Source organism: Sus scrofa, chromosome 11, assembly GCF_000003025.6.
Source record: "Sus scrofa isolate TJ Tabasco breed Duroc chromosome 11, Sscrofa11.1, whole genome shotgun sequence".
Lineage (NCBI taxonomy): Eukaryota > Metazoa > Chordata > Mammalia > Artiodactyla > Suidae > Sus > Sus scrofa.
In genome coordinates this window covers 9,166,983-9,186,609 of record NC_010453.5, presented here as the reverse complement: position 1 = coordinate 9,186,609, position 19,627 = coordinate 9,166,983, and the positions used below count along the sequence as shown (strand labels likewise).

The 19,627-nt window shown below is 37.7% G+C and overlaps 1 protein-coding gene across 11 annotated transcripts in view; it reads right to left on the bottom strand.

Moving 5' to 3' along the window:
* Nucleotides 1-19,627, bottom strand: part of PDS5B (PDS5 cohesin associated factor B) — a 208,342-nt gene that overhangs the window by 36,426 nt on the left and 152,289 nt on the right. For 10 of the 11 annotated variants that reach the window (XR_002336648.1, XR_002336649.1, XR_002336650.1 and 7 more), the window contains exons 21-22: nt 15,694-15,852; nt 646-714 (exon numbers count right to left, since the gene is read on the bottom strand). Coding sequence is in view for 8 of the 11 variants with exons in the window: in XM_021065557.1 (XP_020921216.1) it covers nt 646-714; nt 15,694-15,852 (228 nt within the window). In the remaining 3 variants the exon portion in view is untranslated. Of the gene's footprint in view, nt 1-645; nt 715-15,693; nt 15,853-16,150; nt 16,228-19,627 lie in introns of those variants that run through there. The other variant, XM_021065565.1, reaches the window with a different exon arrangement.

Genomic DNA, 19,627 nt, shown 5'->3' with positions numbered 1-19,627 from the left:
CAATGTTGCTAAAGGAAAGACTACTACAGTTCTGGAGAAACAGTATCAGAATGTGAATCTGCAATAATGTGACAAAGTAGTTCACTACATTAAAATATACAAAACACACACACACCTTGGGCTGTGGACCAAGATGAGGTCTATATTACAGACTACATATGGTGTTTACTAAAGCAATACTCTCTACACTAGTGATGAGCAATCTTTTATGCATAACTCCTACATCAGGGAATTACATGATTTTTTTTCTAACTCAAAAGAAAAAAGTTTATCAAATTCCATGGAAAAGATCACTAGTCTTAAAATATGAATGACCATCTCTACCAAACAGGAGAATGTATAAGGAAACCAGCATTGTTTTTTGCCATTAACAGGCTGATACTTAAGAACCAGCAACATGGAAGTTTTCAAACTCTTCCCCGCCCCCCAAACTAGAACATTTACAGCTGTCCACAGGCCTCAGATTTCTTATTATTGCCCTATACACTCACAGCACAGAGGATAATGTCATACAATAAATACAAGAACTTAAAAGATTTTAACAGCTCTTTCTACATAATAGGAAGAGATATCTTAATATCTGTAATAATAATAATACGTTAAATTAAATATATTAAAATCAACAGATCTTTGTATATCACTCACTTTGACCATTGTCTCAGGTGAAACTTCTTCATCTGGAACCCAAAGCTTAGTTGTCTTTTTTCCTGGAAGCTAAACAAAAATTAAGGCCTTAAAAACATGAATATAACTTCTCATGTTTAATTATATTTAATATTTAGTGAATAAATGAAATTTTTATCTTCTGCAGCAACAGTCATTACATATGACTATGCTTTCTGTTATTCAATTCAAAAAGGTTGAAAGTTTTGTCCTCACTAGCACCGCATAAGAAAATATCCATCACCTGTGGGTTCTCTGTTCCTGTGAGACAGGACCGACATTAGCCACTTACAATTACCTCCTTACTCACCCCTTTAAGACCAATGTTTCAATTTATTTAAGGCAGCCGGCAAGGACTAGGGTAAAAATCAGTGGAGCCCAAAAGGGTACAGATGACCCTTGAATAGGACAAGGTGGAACTGTGCAGATCCATTTCCACTTTTTTTTTTTCTTTTTAAGGTCATAACTGTGGCATTTGGAAGTTCCAAGGCTAGGGGTCAAATTGTAGCTACAGCTACTGGCCTATGCCACAACCACAGCAACTTAGGATCTGAGCCACATATGACCTACACCACAGCTCATGGCAATGCCAGATCCTTAACCCACTGAGCAAGGCCAGGAATCGAACCTGCATCCTCATGGCTACTAGTCAGGTTTATAACCCACTAAGCCACAATGGGATCTCCAACGTCCATGTATTTTTTAACAAACACATACTACAATAATACACACTGCATGGTTGGCTAAATCACAAATGCCCTGCAGATAGGGAGGAACCAAACTATAAATTATACTAGAATCTTTCACTCTGCAGAGGGTTGGCACCTTTGACCTTCATGTTGCTGAAGGGTCAGGTGCAGTTTTTAAACAAGAGGAAAGGTACATGCAAAATATTTTGAGCTGGGAAAAGTTACAAAGGTTTGCAGTTGAAGTAACAGAAAACATACATCAGTAACTTCCTATTTAAATCCCACCAAAATGGCAACACGCACACACGCAAACGTACGCATATGTGGGCTCCTGCATGCGTGCATGCACTCACTCCAGTTAGCTGGGCAGGAAGGGGCCCAAAAGAAAATCAAAATCACAGGAAAATTCTAAAGAATGGAAAATACATGGTACAAAAAATTAACAGAGGTAGAGCGTTGACACTGTCATAAAAGCATGGAAGGAAACACTCATTAAAAAGACATTTTTTTTTTCAGCACAATCACAGAATAACCCTGAGATGATAAATACGTGAATTTAAAGTAGCAGCCAGGAAATTAAGTAAAGTGACAAAAGAGCTGAACCCAATCTTGGAACACTGGAAATCCCATTTTTACCTTCACCTGACATGAGTGATTTTTAAGAGGAAAGAAAATTCAAACAGTACTTCAGATAACCCTCTAGCAATAGGACAGACAAGCCCAAACATCCAGAAGGCAAACTCCCCAAACACAAAGAGCTATATACAAATAGTTTAAAATCAATTCTTCAGTTAAAAAGTGCCTTCAAAGTATGACATGGAAATAATAAAAGAAGAATCATATTAGAAACATACTCATGAAATTTCTGAGCTAAGAATGTCCAAAAAACCCAAAGCTTTAATGGGGGAACCTTACCAAAAAAAGAAGAAAGAACTAGATTGACTTCAAATTTCTTGGTGGCAAGACCAGATGTCAAAAAACAATGTCCTGAAATTTCTGCAACCAAGCGACTTGAGAAATAAATTTTAGTATTTAGTAATCAAGAGGAAGGAGGTACCACTGAGGTGCAATGGATTAAGAATCTGACTGCAGTGGCTCAGATTGCTGTGGAGATGCAAGTTCAACTCCCAACCTGGTGCATTGGGTTAAAGGATCCAGCACTGCTGCAGCTGCAGCCTAATTTACACATGTAGCTTAGATTCAATCACTGGCCTGGGAACTTCCATACGCCGTGTATATGGGCGTTAAAAAAAAAAAAAAAAAAAAAAAAAGAATGAGGAGGAAAATATTTTAAAAATTCAAGAGAAAGATCTTCCAAATCACAAGCCATTTTGAAAGAATTATTCAAAGATGCACTCCACTAAAATATTTAATTCACAAGAAAAATTCAATCAGTATAAGTTACTACAAATAGGAAAAACAACCAAAAAAAAAAAAAGCTATCATAAGTAAGACCAAAAGACATTCAGAAATAATACATAAAACCACAACAGATGCAACAAAACCAAAGACAGAGAAAACCTAAAACTAGACAGGATGGAGAGAGATACCAGTCAAAATGAAAAGCATTAAATGAGATGTGGACTTAAATGAAATACTAATTTAAACAGGATATTGGTGACCTTTCTTTAATCTCACATTGTAAGATATAAAATTCATGAACACCTGTAAAAGTAGCAGAACAATACCGAAATAAGCCAAAACAAAAATGATTTTTTTAAAAAGAAGATCAAAAATATCATCACAGTAGAAGAGTTGAATATACCTCTTTCAAAAACTGATAGATGAAGTCGAGATGGAAACACGTAAGTACAGGAGATGCATGTGGAAACATAAGGAAATATACAGAGATATTTCAGGATAATAAAATGATAAAAAGTGGCCTTTCTCATAATTATCATGAAAAGTAAAGAGAAAAGAGTTTAGGAAGATAGGTGGATATAAGATCAAAACTACAAAATAAGTTCCCCAATCAACCAGAAACACTACACATTAATTTTAAAAACTGAAGTACCTAACAAAGTTGTGTCAGAGAAATTTTAAAATTTTCTTCACAGAGAAAATTATAAAACTTTAATGAAAGACATCTTGTAGATGAGCAAATAAAGCAAGAGAAAAGAATGATAAATTTAGCTACATTAAAATTAGTAACTTCTGTTCAAAGGATACGAGGGAATAAATGAGATTGTATCCATTTTATGAAAATACTTCGACATATGCCTGAAAAAAATATTAGTGTGTGTAAAGATTACCTATGAGGAAAAGACAAACAAACCAAGAAAAAAAAGGTCGAGGACATCAAAAGGAATTTGACAAAGGAGGCAACATGAGTGATGACTAGACACATAAACTTTATTAGTAAATGCAAATTGAGACTATAACACTATACAGAGACACTATTTTATGTCTATTATGTGAGCAAAAATTAAGAAATCTGACAATAACAGGTGGTATGTACTGCTGAGAGGAAAGCAAGTTTTAACAACCATTTTGAAAAATCACTCAGCGATAAAAAGTATGTGTACACACTGATGTTCAATTTCACCCATGTGAACGTAACCTAGAGAAATCTGTGCTCACACGCACCCAAAAAAACTGGGTTGTGATGACAGCTGTGCAACTATAAATACAATAAAATCCATTGAGTTTAAAAAATAAAAAAAATAATAAATTGAAGGTTTACATCAAACAAGTCCATGAGTGCCATTTTTCCAACAGCATTTACTCACTATTTATGCCTCTGTGTCACATTTTCATAATTCTCACAATAACTTCAAGTAATTTCATTATTACTACATTTCTTATGGTGATAAATGATCAGCAATCTTTGATGATGCTACTGTAACTACTGTGAGGTGCCATGAACCATGCCCATGTAACTCAATGAACTTAACAAATGTGTAAGTGTTCTGACTGCTCTATGGATTGGCCTTTCCCCTCTCTCGCTCCCTCTCCTCAGGCTGCTCTATTCCCTGAGACACAGTATTAATACTAGGCCACTTAATAACCCTACGATGGCTTTAAGTTTTCAAGTGAAAGGCAGAATTGCATGTCTTATTTATTTATTTATTTATTTTTGCTTTTTAGGGGCTCACATGCAGCATATGGCAAGTCCCAGGCTAGGGGCTGAATTGGAGCTGCGGCTGCCAGCTTACACCACAGCCACAGCAAAGCCAGATCCAAGCTGCATCTGTGACCAACACCACAGCTTATGGCAATGCCAGATCCTTAACCCACTGAGTGAGGCCAGGGATCAAACCCGCATCTTCATGTATACTAGTCAGGTTCATCACCACTGAGCCACAACGGGTACTCCACACGTCTCGCTTTAAATCAAAAACTAGAAATGACTAAGCTTAGAACATGACAAAGGCATGTTCAAGGCTGCGATGAGCTGAAAATTTTGCCTCTTGTGACAGCGAGGTGTAAATGCAAAAGAAGAGTTGTTGAAGGAACGCCAGTAAGCATGCGAATGGTTAAGAAAGCAAAACACCGTTATTGCTTATATGGAGAAAGTTTTCGTGGACTGGAGAGAAGATCAAACCAGCCCAACATTCCCTTAGGCCAAAGCCTAACCCAGAATAAGATCCCAACCCTTCAGTTCTATGAAGGCTGTGAGAGGTGAGGAGGCTGCAGAAGAAAAATCTGAGGCAAGCAGAGGCTGGTTCACAATGTTCAAGGAAAAAAGCCATCTCGTGGCACGGAAGTACAAGGTAAAGCAGCAAGTACTATGCAAGCTACAGCAAGGTATCCAGAGCTAAGATAACTAATTCAGGTGGCTATGCTAAACAACAGATTTTCAATGTAAAAGACAACCTTATATTGGAAGAAGATGCCATCTAGGACTTTCAAAGCCAGAGAGGTTAATGCTTAGCTTCAAAGTGTCAAAGGATAGGCCTACTCTTGCTAGCAGATAATGCAGCCACAGCTTTCAACTGAGGTCAATGATCATTTAACATTCTGAAAATCCTAAGGGCCCTTAAGAATCATGCTAAACTTGTGCTCCACAAATGGAATAACAAAGTCTGGCTGATAGTACATCTACTAACCACATGGTTTACTAAATATGTGAAGCCTAATATTGAGACCCACTGCTCAGAAAAAAGATTCCTATACGACTTCTACGGCTCACTGATAATACAGCTGGTAATCCAAGAGCTCTGATGGAGATGGTCAGTAGATTAATGTCTTCATGTATGCTAACACAGCATCCGTTCCGTAGTCCATGGACCAAGGAGTAATTTTAACTTTCAAGTATTATTACTGAAGAAATATAATTCAATTCATAAGGCTATAGCTGCTACAGGAAGTGATTCCTCTGATGGATCTGAGCAAAGAGAACTGAAAACCTTCTGGAAAGGATTTACCACTCTAGAGACCATTAAGAACATTCATGATTCATGGGAAGAAGTCAAAACATCAACATTAACAGGAGGGTGGCCAGGATGGTAGAGTAAGACCCTAGGCTCACCTCCTCTCACCAGCACACCAGAATTACAACTGTGTATATAAAAACCACCTATAAGAACCTCTCCTCTAGCAGAAAAGGTTTTTCACAACTGAAGATATAAAGAAGAAACCACAAGAGGGACAGAGTTACAGAGATGTAAGATAACTAACACAAATAGTCCTGAGTAAGTGATCCCCAAACAAGAGGATAATCACAAATTCAGAGGTTCTTCCTAAGGAGCAAGGGGTCCAAGCCCCATACGAGGCTCCCTAGCCTGGGTATCCTGCACTGGGTAGATGGGCCCCCAGAGTATCTGGCATGAAGGTCAGAGGGATTTGCATACAGGAGGACCAGAGAGTTGGAGGAAAGAGAGACTCCACTCTTAAAAAGGGAGCACACAAAATCTTTCATAATCTCTGAGTCCCAGCACAGAGGCAGTAATATGAAAGGAATCTTGAGTCAGACCTACTTGCTGATCTTGGAGCACCTCCTGGTTAGGCATCAGAGGGCAACTGGGACTCTTCCTGGAGACACAGAAAATGGCGGCAGTCATTTTTGGGAGCTCATTCCACCATGCAAGACACTGGTGTTGGCAAGCACCATTACAGAGTCCTCCTTCTAGCCTGTGCAGCAGGGGCTAACCTGCACACCATCAGGTTGGCAACAGCCATGGGATCTCCCAGACTGCTCCGCCAGCCCAGCACGGGACCCAGACATAACCGATAGTGGCTTGGCAGGCACCACAAAAGGCAGTGCACCAAGGGTAAGCTTTGCCAACCAGCATGTCCAGAGTAGCAGGCCTGCCATAAGAGAAGAGCCCACACAGTCACATAGGGGCACTCATTAGCGAACAGCTCTGGTGAAGAGGATCAAGAAATGACCTATATAATACATAATAGCTTAACACAGAAATAGGAAAAATGAGTTGACAGAGGATATGTCTGGCATGAAAAAACAAGATACAACCTCAAAAGAACTAAGCAAAGTGGAAATAAACAATTTACCTGATTAAGAGTTACAAGTAATGATCAAAAATATGCTCAATGGATTGGGAGAAGAATGAATGAACACAGTGAGAAGTTTAAAAAAGAATTAGAAAATATATTGGAGTTTCCGTCGTGGCGCAGTGGTTAACGAACCCGACTAGGAACCATGAGGTTGCGGGTTCGATCCCTGCCCTTGCTCAGTGGGTTAAGGATCCGGCGTTGCCGTGAGCTGTGGTATAGGTTGCAGACGCGGCTCGGATCCCACGTTGCTATGGCTCTGGCGTAGGCCAGCAGCTACAGCTCTGATTTGACCCCTAGCCTGGAAACCTCCATATGCCGTGAGAGCGGCCCAAGAAATAGCTAAAAAGACAAAAAAAAAAAAAAAAAAAGAAAAGAAATTATAGATAGAGTCCAATTAGAGCTAAAGAATTCAACAACCAAAAAAATACACTGAAAGGCATCAACAGTAGACTGGAGGACACAGAAGAATGGGTCAGCAAACTAGATGACAGAGTTGTGGAAATCAATGAAGCTGAACAGAAAAAAAGATTTAAAAAAAAAAAAAAGGGAGTTTCCGTTGTGGCACAGTGGTTAACGAATCCAACTAGGAACCATGAGGTTGCGGGTTCCATCTCTGGCCGTGCTCAGTGGGTTAAAGATCTGGCATTGCCATGAGCTGTGGTGGAGGTTGCAGATGTGGCTTGGATCTGGCCTTGCTGTGGCTGTGGTGTAGGCTGGCAGCTGTAGCTCCGATTTAACCCCTAGCCTGCGAACCTCCATATGCCGCAGGCATGACCCCAAAAAGCAAAAAGCAAAACAAAACAAAAAATGATACTTTACGAGAACTCCAAGACGATATCAAGTGTAGTAACATTCGCTTTCTAAGGTTTTTAGAAGCAGAAGAGAGAAAGGGGCAGAGATTTCATTTGAAACAACAATAGCTGAAAACTGGTCTAACCTGGGGAAGGAAACAGACACTCAGGTCCAAGGAGCACAGAGACTCCCAAACAAGATGACCCTAAGGAGGTCCATACCAAGACATGTTATAATCAAAATGGCAAAATGTAAAGATAAGGACAGAATTTTAAAGGTTGCAAGAGAAAAGCAAATAGTCACACACAAGGAAACTCTTATAAGACAATCAGTTGACTTTTCAGTGAAAGTTTGTAAGCCAGAGGGAGTGGTACAATACATTCAAACAGATTAAAAGAAAAAAACCCACAACCAAGAATACTCTACCCAGCACGCCTATCAATTTAGATTAGAAAGAGATGAAGAATTTTATAGATAAGCAAAAAAGCTGAAAGAGTTCAGCATTACTAACTAGCGTTAAAAGAAACGGGAATTTTCTAAGCAGAAAAAGACAAGATCATTAACTAGAAATTTCTCTCTCTCACACAGAGATTGTTACATAACAATCTTAATTCAACCACAAACTAAAATCTCTGATACACAGGTAAAAAAAGAAAGAGTCCAAACACCATTTCACAAATCACAGTGGAAGACAGTAAAAGAAGAACTATAAAACAACCAGAAAAATAATTAACAAAATAGTAATAATAAGTAGGAACTCCTGCTGTGGTGCAATGGGATCACCAGTCTCTTGTGAGCACTGAGACACAGGTTCAAGTCCCGGCCCAGCGCAGTAGGTTAAGGATCCAGTGTTGCTGCAGCTGAGGCTTAGGTCACAACTGCAGCTTTGATCTGATCCCTGGCCCAGGAACTCCATATGCCTTGGGGCAGCCAATAAAGAAAGAAAGAAAGAAATTTTTTTAAAAGCAATAAATACATGCCTATCAGTACTACTGAATGGGAGGAGACAACTGCAAACAAAATATCTGAAAAGTGGTTAATATCTAAAATATACAAAGAACCCACATAACTGAACATCAAGAAAAAAAAATATTGATTGGCATATGCACACTGTGGTATATGGAATCAACAGGGACCTGAAGTATAGCACAGAGAACTCTGCCCAATGTTCTGTGATCATCTATATGAGAAAAGAATCTAAAAAAGAATGGGTGTGTGTATATTTATAGCTGAATCATTTTGTTGTACAACAGAAATTATCACAACACTGTAAATCAACTAAACTTCAATAAAACTTTTTTTAAAAAGTAAAAAAAAAACCAAAAACCCATCAACAAAATGCAAAGACAACCCACTGAATGGGAGAAGATATCTGCAAAAGATATATCCAAAATATATAAAGAGTTCATATAACTCAAGAGCAAGAAAACAACCTGATTAAAAAATCGGCAGAAAACCTGAAGAGAGAATTTTCCAAATATGACATACAAATGGCCAAAAGGTACATGCTCAGCATCACTAATCATCAGAGAGAAATGTACATCAAAACCACAATAAGATATCACCTCACATCTGTCAGAATGGCTACTGTCAAAAAGGTAACAAATAACAAGCATTCATGAGGATGTGGAGAAAAGCGAATACTGGTACATTGTTGGTGGGAATGTAAATTCATGATGCTGCTATGGAAAACAGTATAGAGTCCTCAAAAAACTAAAAATAGGACTACCACATAATCCTAATACTCCTGGGTATTTATCTGAAGAAAATGAGAACAATTAATGAAAGAAGATGAATGCACCCCTAAGTTCACTGTGACATTATTTAGAACAGCCAAGATTTGGAAGCAACCTAAGTTTTATCAATGGATGAATGGATAAAGAAGATGCATTAACATATTTTATATACAATGGAGTATTACTCAGCCATAAAAAGAATAAAATCTTGCCATTTGCAACAACATGAATAGACAGACATAGATTTAATGCTGAGTGAAATAAATCAAACAGAGAAAGATGAACACTGTATGATTTCACTTATATGTGTTATCTAAAAGACAAAGCAAATGAACAAACACAACAAAACAGAAACAAAGTTATGACAGCTGCTTTTGGATCGAATGTTTTATAAACCTCTATTAAGTCAATCTGATCTAATGTGTTCTTTAAGGCCAGTGTTTCCTTATTGATTTTCTGTCTGGATAATCTATCCAGTGATATAAGTGGTTATTAAAGTACCCTAATATTATCATACTACTGTCAGTTTCGTGCTTTATGTTTATTAATATTTGCTTGATATATTCAGGTGATGCTATGCCAGGTGCATATATATTTACAACTTGTTGGGTTGATAAATCATCTTGGGTTGATATCTTTATTATTACGTAACATTCTTGTCTCTTGCTGCAGTTTTTGCTACAAAGTCTACTTTGCCTTGGCATGTCATAGTTACACTCACATTCTCTCACACACACTGTAATATTACTCAGGCATAATATTGAATGAAATCATGTCATTTGTGTTAGAATGGATGGAGCTAGAGCATTTATGCTAATAAGTGAGACAAAAAGAAAAAGACAAACACTATACGATTTCACTTATATGTGGAATCTAAAAAACAAAGCAAAAGAACAAACACGATAAAATGAAACAACTTCATAGAGAAGAGAACAAATGCGTTTGCCAGAGGGGAGAGGAGTAAGGGTGAGGGATGAGTGAAATAGGTGAGGGAGATTAAGAAGTACAAACTTCGTTATAAAATAGGTAAGGCACAGGAATGTAATGCATAACATAGGGAATACAGTCAATAATACTGTTAACAACTTTGTATGGCAACAGATGATAACCTGACGTCTTACACTGATCATTTTATAATGTATAAAAATATTGAATCACTATGTTACACACCTAAACTAATATAATATTGTAAGTCAACTATAATTCAAAAAAATTAACAACAATTCAGAAGAAGTTGATCCCAACTATCATGGAGAACTGGGGTTCAAGACTTTGGTGGAAGAAGTAACTGCAGATGTGGTGGAAACAGCAAGAGAACTAAAATTAGAAGTGGAGCCGGAAGATGTGACTGAATTGTTCCAATATCACGATCAAACTTTCACAAACTTCTTTCTTATGGATGAGCAAAAAAAATGGTTTCTTGAGATGGAATCAAGTTCTGCTACAGGTGTGGTCAAGACTTGAAATGACTACAAAGTATTTACACTATTATATAAACTTAGTTGACAAAGCAACAGCAGGGTTTGAGAGGACAGTCTCCAATTTTCAAAGTTCTACTGCAGATAAAAATGCTATCAAACATCATTCTGTGCTATAAAGAAATCATTCATCAAAGACTAGTTAATGAGGTAATCCGCATATTTTTATTTTAAGAAATTATCACAGCCACTCCAAGCTTCAGTAACCACCAGTCTAATCAATAATGCTGAGGCAAGCAATCCCACTCCTGGGCATCTATCCAGAGAAAACCACGACTCAAAAAGACGCATGTACTCCGATGTTCATTGCAGCACTATTTACAACAGCCAAGACATGGAAACAACCTAGATGTCCATCAACAGAGGAGTGGATCAAGAAGATGTGGTACATATACACAATGGAATATTACTCAGCCATTAAAAGAATGAAATGCCAGCATTTTTTGCAACATGGATGGACCTAGAAAAGAAACTACCATGCTAAATGAAGTCAGCCATACAATGAGACACCAACATCCAATGCTTTCACTGACGTGTGGAATCTGAAAAAAGGGCAGACTGAACTTCTTGCAGAACAGATGCTGACTCACAGACACTGAAAAACTTATGGTCTCTGGAGGAGACTGTTTGGGTGGTGGGGGGATGTGCCTGGGCTGTGGGATGGAAATCCTGTGAAATCAGATTGTTATGATCATTATACAACTACAGATGTGATAAATTCATTTGAGTAATAAAAAAAAAATGGAAAAAAATAATAATGCTGAGGCAAGACCCTCCACTAGCAAAAAGATTACAACTAACTGAAGACTTGGATGATGGTTAGCATTTTTAGCAATGAAGCTTTTTTTTTTTTTTTTTGGTCTTTTTGCCATTTCTTGGGCTGCTCCCGTGGCACATGGAGGTTCCCAGGCTAGGAGTCAAATCAGAGCTGTAGCCACTGGCCTACGTCACAGCCACAGCAACGCGGGATCGGAGCCGTGTCTGCGACCTACACTACAGCTCATGGCAATGCCGGGTCCTTAACCCTCTGAGAGAGCCCAGGGATCGAACCCGCAACCTCACGGTTCCTAGTCAGATTCATTAACCACTGTGCCACAACGGGAACTCCGCAATGAAGCATTTTTAAATTAAGGTCTGTACCTTTTTTGAAAATATAATGCTATTGTGCACTTACTACACTATAGTATAATGAAAATATAGCTTATTATATGCACTGGGAAACCAACAAATTCATTTGCCTTGCTTCACTGTGATCCTCAATTTATTGCAGTGGTCTAGAACCAAAGCTACAATGTAACAGAGGTATGCCTGTAAAGTAAATATTCAGAATAGGTAAATCCAGTAAGACAGAAAGGAGACGACTGGTGGTTGCCAGAGGCTAGGGAAAATGAGAGTGAATGCTTAATGAAAATGGTCTGGAATTAGAGCTGAGCGACTGCACAACACTGTGAATGTTCTAAAATGGTTAATATTATGTGAATTTCACATGATTTTCTGTTTTTGTGTAAGCACAGGGAAGAGAGTTTTTTTGGTTTTTTGGGTTTTTTTTTTTTTTTTTATTTTTAGTGTTGCACTCGTGGCATATGGAGGTTCCCAGGTTAGGGGTTGAATCAGAGCTACAGATGCTGGCCTACACCACAGCCACAGCAACACCAGATCCAAGCTGCGTCTGCCACCTCCACCACAGCTCATGGCAATGCCAGATCCTTAACCAATTAATCCGCTGCGCCAACTCCAAGACAGTCTTTTTGATACATGGTGCTAAGTCAGATGGAAATAAAAATGAATCTTCACCTCTATCACATACCATATACAAAAATGAATACTAAATAGATTACACAGCTAAATATGAAATTTAAAACTATTTAAAGCTCCTAGAGCAAAAGAGTACAACTGAAGTTTCTAAGATAGCGAAAATGTTGTGTGCTATCTAATACTAGCAATATGCAGCTACTGAGCACCTGAAATGCATGAACAGATTTACATTATATTAAGTTTAAAATTAAATGTAAATAGCTACATGTGGCTAGTGCCTTGTACAGATGAACAAAGCTCTAGAAAGTAATACAGGGAGTATGTTCACAACCTTGGGGGAGGCAAAAAACTTAAAACAATATAACTGCTAATCAAAAAGAAAACAGTTGATAAAATGGGTTTAAAATTAAGAATCTCTGGAGTTCCCGTCACGGCGCAGTGGTTAATGAATCTGACTAGGAACCATGAGGTTGCGGGTTCGATCTCTGGCCTTGCTCAGTGGGTTAATGATCCGGCGTTGCCGTGAGCTGTGGTGTAGGTCACAGACGCGGCTCGGATCTGGCGTTGCTGTGGCTGTGGTGTGGGCCAGTGGCTACAGCTCTGATTAGACCCCTAGCCTGGGGACCTCCATATGCCTAGGCCATAGAAAAGGCAAAAAGACTAAAAAAAAAAAAAAATACATAAATAAATAAAATAACATTAAGAATCTCTGCTCATCCAAAGAAAAAAAAAACAAAACCCGTCACTAAAAGAGTATAAAAGGGCATACAAAATGGGAAAGGAACTTTGTAAATAAAACATAGTGCCAACAGAATATATAAGGAAATCTTATAAATGAATAAGAGGGGCTGACAATATAACAGAAAATTGTGAAAGAGGCTAGAGTGGCTACTTCAGGGAAGAAGACAGCCAATGAGGCACCACATACATGAAAAGGGAACCAACAGCACACCATTCATTACACAGTCACCTAAGAGCTAAAATGTTAGATTGGCATACCTAGTACAGATTAGGAAATGGTACAATTCGAATATTATAGGAATGTTAGGAATATTAATTGATATTGAAAAACAATATGACAAATTCTACGAAAATCAAACTTACACATACCCTAGGGTACAGCAATTATACTACCATAGAAATGTATTCATAAGTACACAAAATGATATGTAAAAGAATATTAATAGCAGAGGTATGCATTTAACACTAGAAATAACCCAAATGTCCAGCAACAGACCCACTATAATAAATGGAAACAATGAAATACTATACAGCAATGCAAATGAACACACTACTGCCATATGCAACAAGGTGGATTAATCTCATAAACATAATACTAAGTTAAGGAGGCCAGACATAAAAGACTTATTTTGTACCGTCCCATTTATAAAAGTTTAAAAATAGGTAAAACTGTTCTATACTGTAAGAAGTCAGAATAACAGTTATATTCAGGGAGTAGGAGGAGGTAATAATAAGGAAAAATAAACAGGAGTGGGTGGGGTGGGTGGGACACTTTTCAGACACTGGCAATATTCTATTTCTTTACCTGGATAGTTGCTTAGTCAAAATGCTAACTTTGTGATAACTTAATGAACTGTACCCTTCTAAAGTATGCACTTTTCTGGCATGTTTTATGTCAATAAAATTTGTTCACTAAAGAAAACAACTATGTCCAGTCACTTATGATGGAGCATGATAATGGGAGAAAAAAGAATGTATACATGTATGTGTAACTGTATCACCATGCTGTACAGTAGAAAAAAAAACTGTATTGGGGAAATAACAATAAAAAATTTAAAAAAAAAGAAAACATAATAGTTAGGATATAAAAACTTGAAACACACAATTAACAAATATGATCTAAAGGATACATATATGATATATTGTACTTAGGGGAAGAAAAAGTGAATGACACAACTCAAGAACAAAGCCAGAGGAACTGGTAGACAACTATAATTAATAGAGGCTTTGGTCTCCAAATCACACAACTCTAATGTGTGTTAAAAAGTTAAACAGCCACACAGTTAAACAGCCACAAATCCTTAGAGATCTAATATAATACGCAATTATTTTGACTATTACCCCCACAAACTATTTTCCCATACCAATTAGTTTTAAAATATTAACAGTTACCTTATCAGCATGGAAGAAAAATTATGAATATGAAATGTGGTGATAAAGCTACACATTTCAAGAATCGTTAACTGTATTCAAGAGGAGTAACTATATCTAATATTTCTTTTAATTCTCCAAAGAATTTATTACAGTCCTGAGCACACAGTAGACATAAAGTAGATGGATATGTATGTGTCTGCACATGTGTATTTATCTAGAAATACACAGACACGTGCATAAAACTCCAGTTGACTGCAGGGGAATTCTCCCAGATCCAAGCATACCCTGCGCCCAAATACTCACACCCTGGAAAAAAATTACTATTTCTTTCCCAATGTTTTCTCCCAAGGCTCTTTTAAATCCCTGTTGTATGTAGGAAATGAAACAACTACTGTAATGACAACCAGACTGTAAACTAGCTTGTCAGACTTCACATTTTTTAAAATACATGTCATTACAAAAATTAAACCCCTGTATAGTTGAAATATAGTCAGAATCAGGTGATATTTTCTATTTATCAAGGAATGTATTCCACGTCAAAGGCTGATGTTCAACTAAAGAGATATTCCAATGTAGTTTGACTTATAATGAGATCCAATATGTTAAAAAAATAGGAAAATCTGGAGTTCCCGACGTGGCTCAGTGATTAACGAACTCGACTAGGAACCATGAGGTTGCAGGTTCAATCCCTGCCCTTGCTCAGTGGGTTAAGGATCCGGCATTGACGTGAGCTGTGGTGTAGCTTGCAGATGTGGCTCAGATCCCACGTTGCTGTGGCTCTGGTGTAGGCCGGTGGCTACAGCTCCGATTAGACCCCTAGCCTGGGAACCTTCATATGCCGCGGGAGTGGCCCTGAAAATGGCAAAAAGACAAAAAAAAAAAAAAAAAAAAGGACAATCTAAACTTAGCCAAGGTGAAGAGTTATTTATATTGCATCACCTCTCTCTTTGTTGTATAAAATTTTAAAACAGTATTATAAAGAATACACATCTAAAAAATATAAATTACCCGATCATTCATGAGAAGATCTTTCACAATGAAAGTAGCTACCAAGGACTTCAAAGGAGCAGCAAACTGATCCGGTGCAAGGAGAGCAATATGACCAATAGTAACCAGCGGTGTTATGAGATGTTCCAGGTTGCTTGGATCTAGGCTCTTATGCAGAGGCTGAAAAATGAGAAAAGGAAAATATATTCAATTTCATAAACATGCAAACTGTTCACATATTTCATCTTCAAATTTTAAAAACTACAAAAGTTCTACTACTACATGGTGTAACTAGTAGCTCAAGCTTACCTTTCAACTTTTACAGTTTATGTCTAGAAGGCATATTTAAGAATTTTCAGTTTTGCCCAAGTTATATTTTAGAGGTAGGTAAGGAAACAATTCAGCACAAAGAATCATATTATGTTTCAAATATTTTATGACCACATACAGAAATACGTTAGAGACTGCTAGGGCTTACCAACATCCTCTTCGATTCTACTTCCTGGGCATAAGGATGCCTACACGTGCAGTCGGGTGAGGATACGTGGGTGTGCTCTGGTTAACAGAATGGGAATCAAAGTGAGGTATGCCATGCCTGCGCTGAGGCAGAGATGAGCAGTGTATCTTCTCCACCTTCCCTCTCTTGACTCACTGGCTGGCTTAACACAAGGATCCAGTGGGACTCAAAGAGAAGCCACTAGTCTAAAAGAGTCTGTGTGCCTAAGCCACGGACTAGAATGCAACCAAACCATCCAACTGGTCTTTTTTCAGGAGCAAGAAACAATGTTCTACTGTGTGTAATTATGTGCATTTTGGAGGATTTTTATGGCATCAAATATTAAATATCATAACTAAAAAATTATTTTTATTATTCTAATAGGAAATCCAGCCATTGTATTCCTTTTGCCATGACAAAAGGATGAGGATCCTTATATACGCATACAAATTGATATCTCAAATAGACTGTTAAAATTTTAAAGGAGGGGAGTTCCCGTCGTGGCGCAGTGGTTAACGAATCTGACTAGGAACCATGAGGTTGCGGGTTCGGTCCCTGCCCTTGCTCAGTGGGTTAACGATCCGGCGTTGCCATGAGCTGTGGTGTAGGTTGCAGACGTGGCTCGGATCCCGCGTTGCTGTGGCTCTGGCGTAGGCTGGTGGCTACAGCTCCGATTCGACCCCTAGCCTGGGAACCTCCATATGCTGCAGGAGCGGCCCAAGAAATAGCAAAAAGACAAAAAAAAAAAAAAAAAAAAATTTAAAGGAGGAAAATGGGAAAAGTGACTGCAGTATGCCTCATGGAATAAGACGAAGGGAAGAAAGCAAATCATGTACAGGTGTGTATTTATATTACTTGAATATGAATAAAATCTCTCCAGAAAAGTACATTAGAAACTGACAACACTGGGAGTTCCTGTTGTAGTTCAGTAGGTTAAGAACCCAACGCTGTCTCTGTGAGGATGTGGATTGGATCCCTGGCCTTATCAGTGGGTTAAGGATCTGGCATTGCCATAATCTGCGGTGTGGGTCACAGATGCGGCTCTGATCCAGCACTGCCATGGCTGTGGCATCGGCCTGCAGCTGCAGCTCCAATTAGACCCCTAGCCAGGAAACTTCTATATGCCACAGGTGCAGCTGTAAAAATGTAAACAAAACAAACAAACAAAAAACAACAAACTGACAACATTGGGTGCCTCAGAAAATAAACTGGATGTGGGGATACAGGGTGAGGTAAAGAAGAAAATGTTTTACCCTCATACTATTATTACTGGACATTTGTATCTTCTGATTTTGAAGCAAGTGATTACATTATCCATTAAAAATTTTTAAATAACACATTTTAATGAAGAACTGATGCTCTATTCTCCTACACTGAACACTAAGAGCTCTAGGCTTGAAAAACAAAACAAAACTGTTTTTTCCCAAAATACTGGGGCAATATGAGAGGCTTCATTTAGTCAAGAGTATATTTAAATGAGTTTATTTCTTGCTATTCTCGATGCCCCCTCATTACCTCTACTGCACATCTAAGTGACAGCTTGTTATTTACATTTCAAACAAATACCTGACGGTGTACTTTTTAAAAATTTATTTATTATCATGTGTGATAATTTTCTACAATAAGATAACAAAATCATTTTTGAAAAAGCAAAATTAATGGCCAGAACTTGGATTAATGGTAATCTTAAAATGGCTAGCTTTGTGCAGTGGCAAATGAGGTTTATCCAAGACACAATTATTGGTAACTGAAAATGGCCAGATGTCTCTGTGAAACCTTTCCTCAGAAAGCCAACCAACCTTGTATGTTACAGCAAAGGATTACTGGTTAGGTTCTTACAAAGACGAAGTAACAGATATCAAAATGAAGATAAATACCCTACAAATTCAAGTTATAATCGACATTATCCTCTCCATCATCATCGCTGGAAGGAACAAAAAGGAGATTTTTTCCCAGAAAAACAAAAGCTTTCTAGAAATCAACATGAACTCACTGAAGTCATCCTCTTTCTAAATTAAAAAAAAAAAAGACTATAGAAAATACCTTCCAAAATGCACAAAATTTAAAATATATTGCTATTTGCTATCTTTAGCAAAGTTGCTATTTAATAGATTAAAAAAACTTTTTTGCCTCCTTCAGGTCTTTAACATGATATATGGAAATATGACAAAATTAGCATCAATATTTCCAAAACAGAATATCAAGTCTAATTATTTATGGTGTGAAGCATGAGCACAATTTCCAAATTGTTTTGACTTCATTCAACACTCCTAAACCAAAATTATAAGTTAGGATTTCAGAGTTTCTGCATGGCTTCTACTTACAGTAAAAATGATAAAACAGCCCAAGATTATAATAGACTGTAATGAAACTGCAGTACTTAGGGTATTGCATGATTCAAAGTGTGGAAAAAATCAAACGAAATACATTATTGAAAAGATGGTCAGCAGATACTTGGTCCTGTCCAGTATGTCCATAAGACACTTGGTCCACAAAGAAAAGTCCTTGATATCTGTTTATATTTGGTGCTGTCCAAAACCTCATGGAGACATCTGGTTCAGGTCAAAATGTCCTTGATATTTGGTCCTGTCCAAAAGCGTTTGGCATGGATCAAACACGTTCATGGATGTTTCAAACAGGACCAAATATCAAAGACCTTTTGGCACAGACCAAATGTCTTGCAAAGGAAAAGGCACATTTTTTAGTCTGACGTAAAATTAGGTCAATCAGTGGAGTTCCCATCGTGGCTCAGCGGTAACGAACCCGACTATGATTCATGAGGACATGGGTTCGATCCCTGGCCTTGCTTACTGGGATGAGAATCCCAAGTTGTGTGAAGTGCAGTGTAAGTCGCAGATGCAGCTTGGATCCCTTGCTGCTGTGGCTGTGGTGTAGGCTGGAAGCTACAGCTCCGATTGGACCCCTAGCCCAGGAACGTCCATATGCCGCAGGGTGGGCCCTAAAAGACAATAAATAAATAAATAAAAATTTAAAAACTAAGTCAGTCATTAAAGTACAAATTTATTTACCTCACATCACAAATTACTACTGCTTTGCAAAGCCCTACTTCAGTAGTATTTCATAAAGAGAAATCTAATTTTCAAATTTATAATAATCTATTATAGAATAATCTATTACCTATTATCAGTAAGTCTGATTTTATATATAATTAATTATTAATGAAAAATAGTTTCCTAACTCTAAATGTATAGTGTCAAAAATTATTACACAACTGTTTGATTTCTGAATCTGAGTTAGCATTAAACATGAGAATAATCAGTTATTTTCAGATTATAATCACTTGTCAATATTGACCATACTGATTCAAATTCTCAAAAGAAGCTATAAAAATATCTCCAGGGGAGTTCCTGTCGTGGCACAGCGGAAACGAATCTGACTAGGAACCATGAGGTTGCTGGTTCGATCCCTGGCCTCGCTCAGTGGGTTAAGGATCCAGCA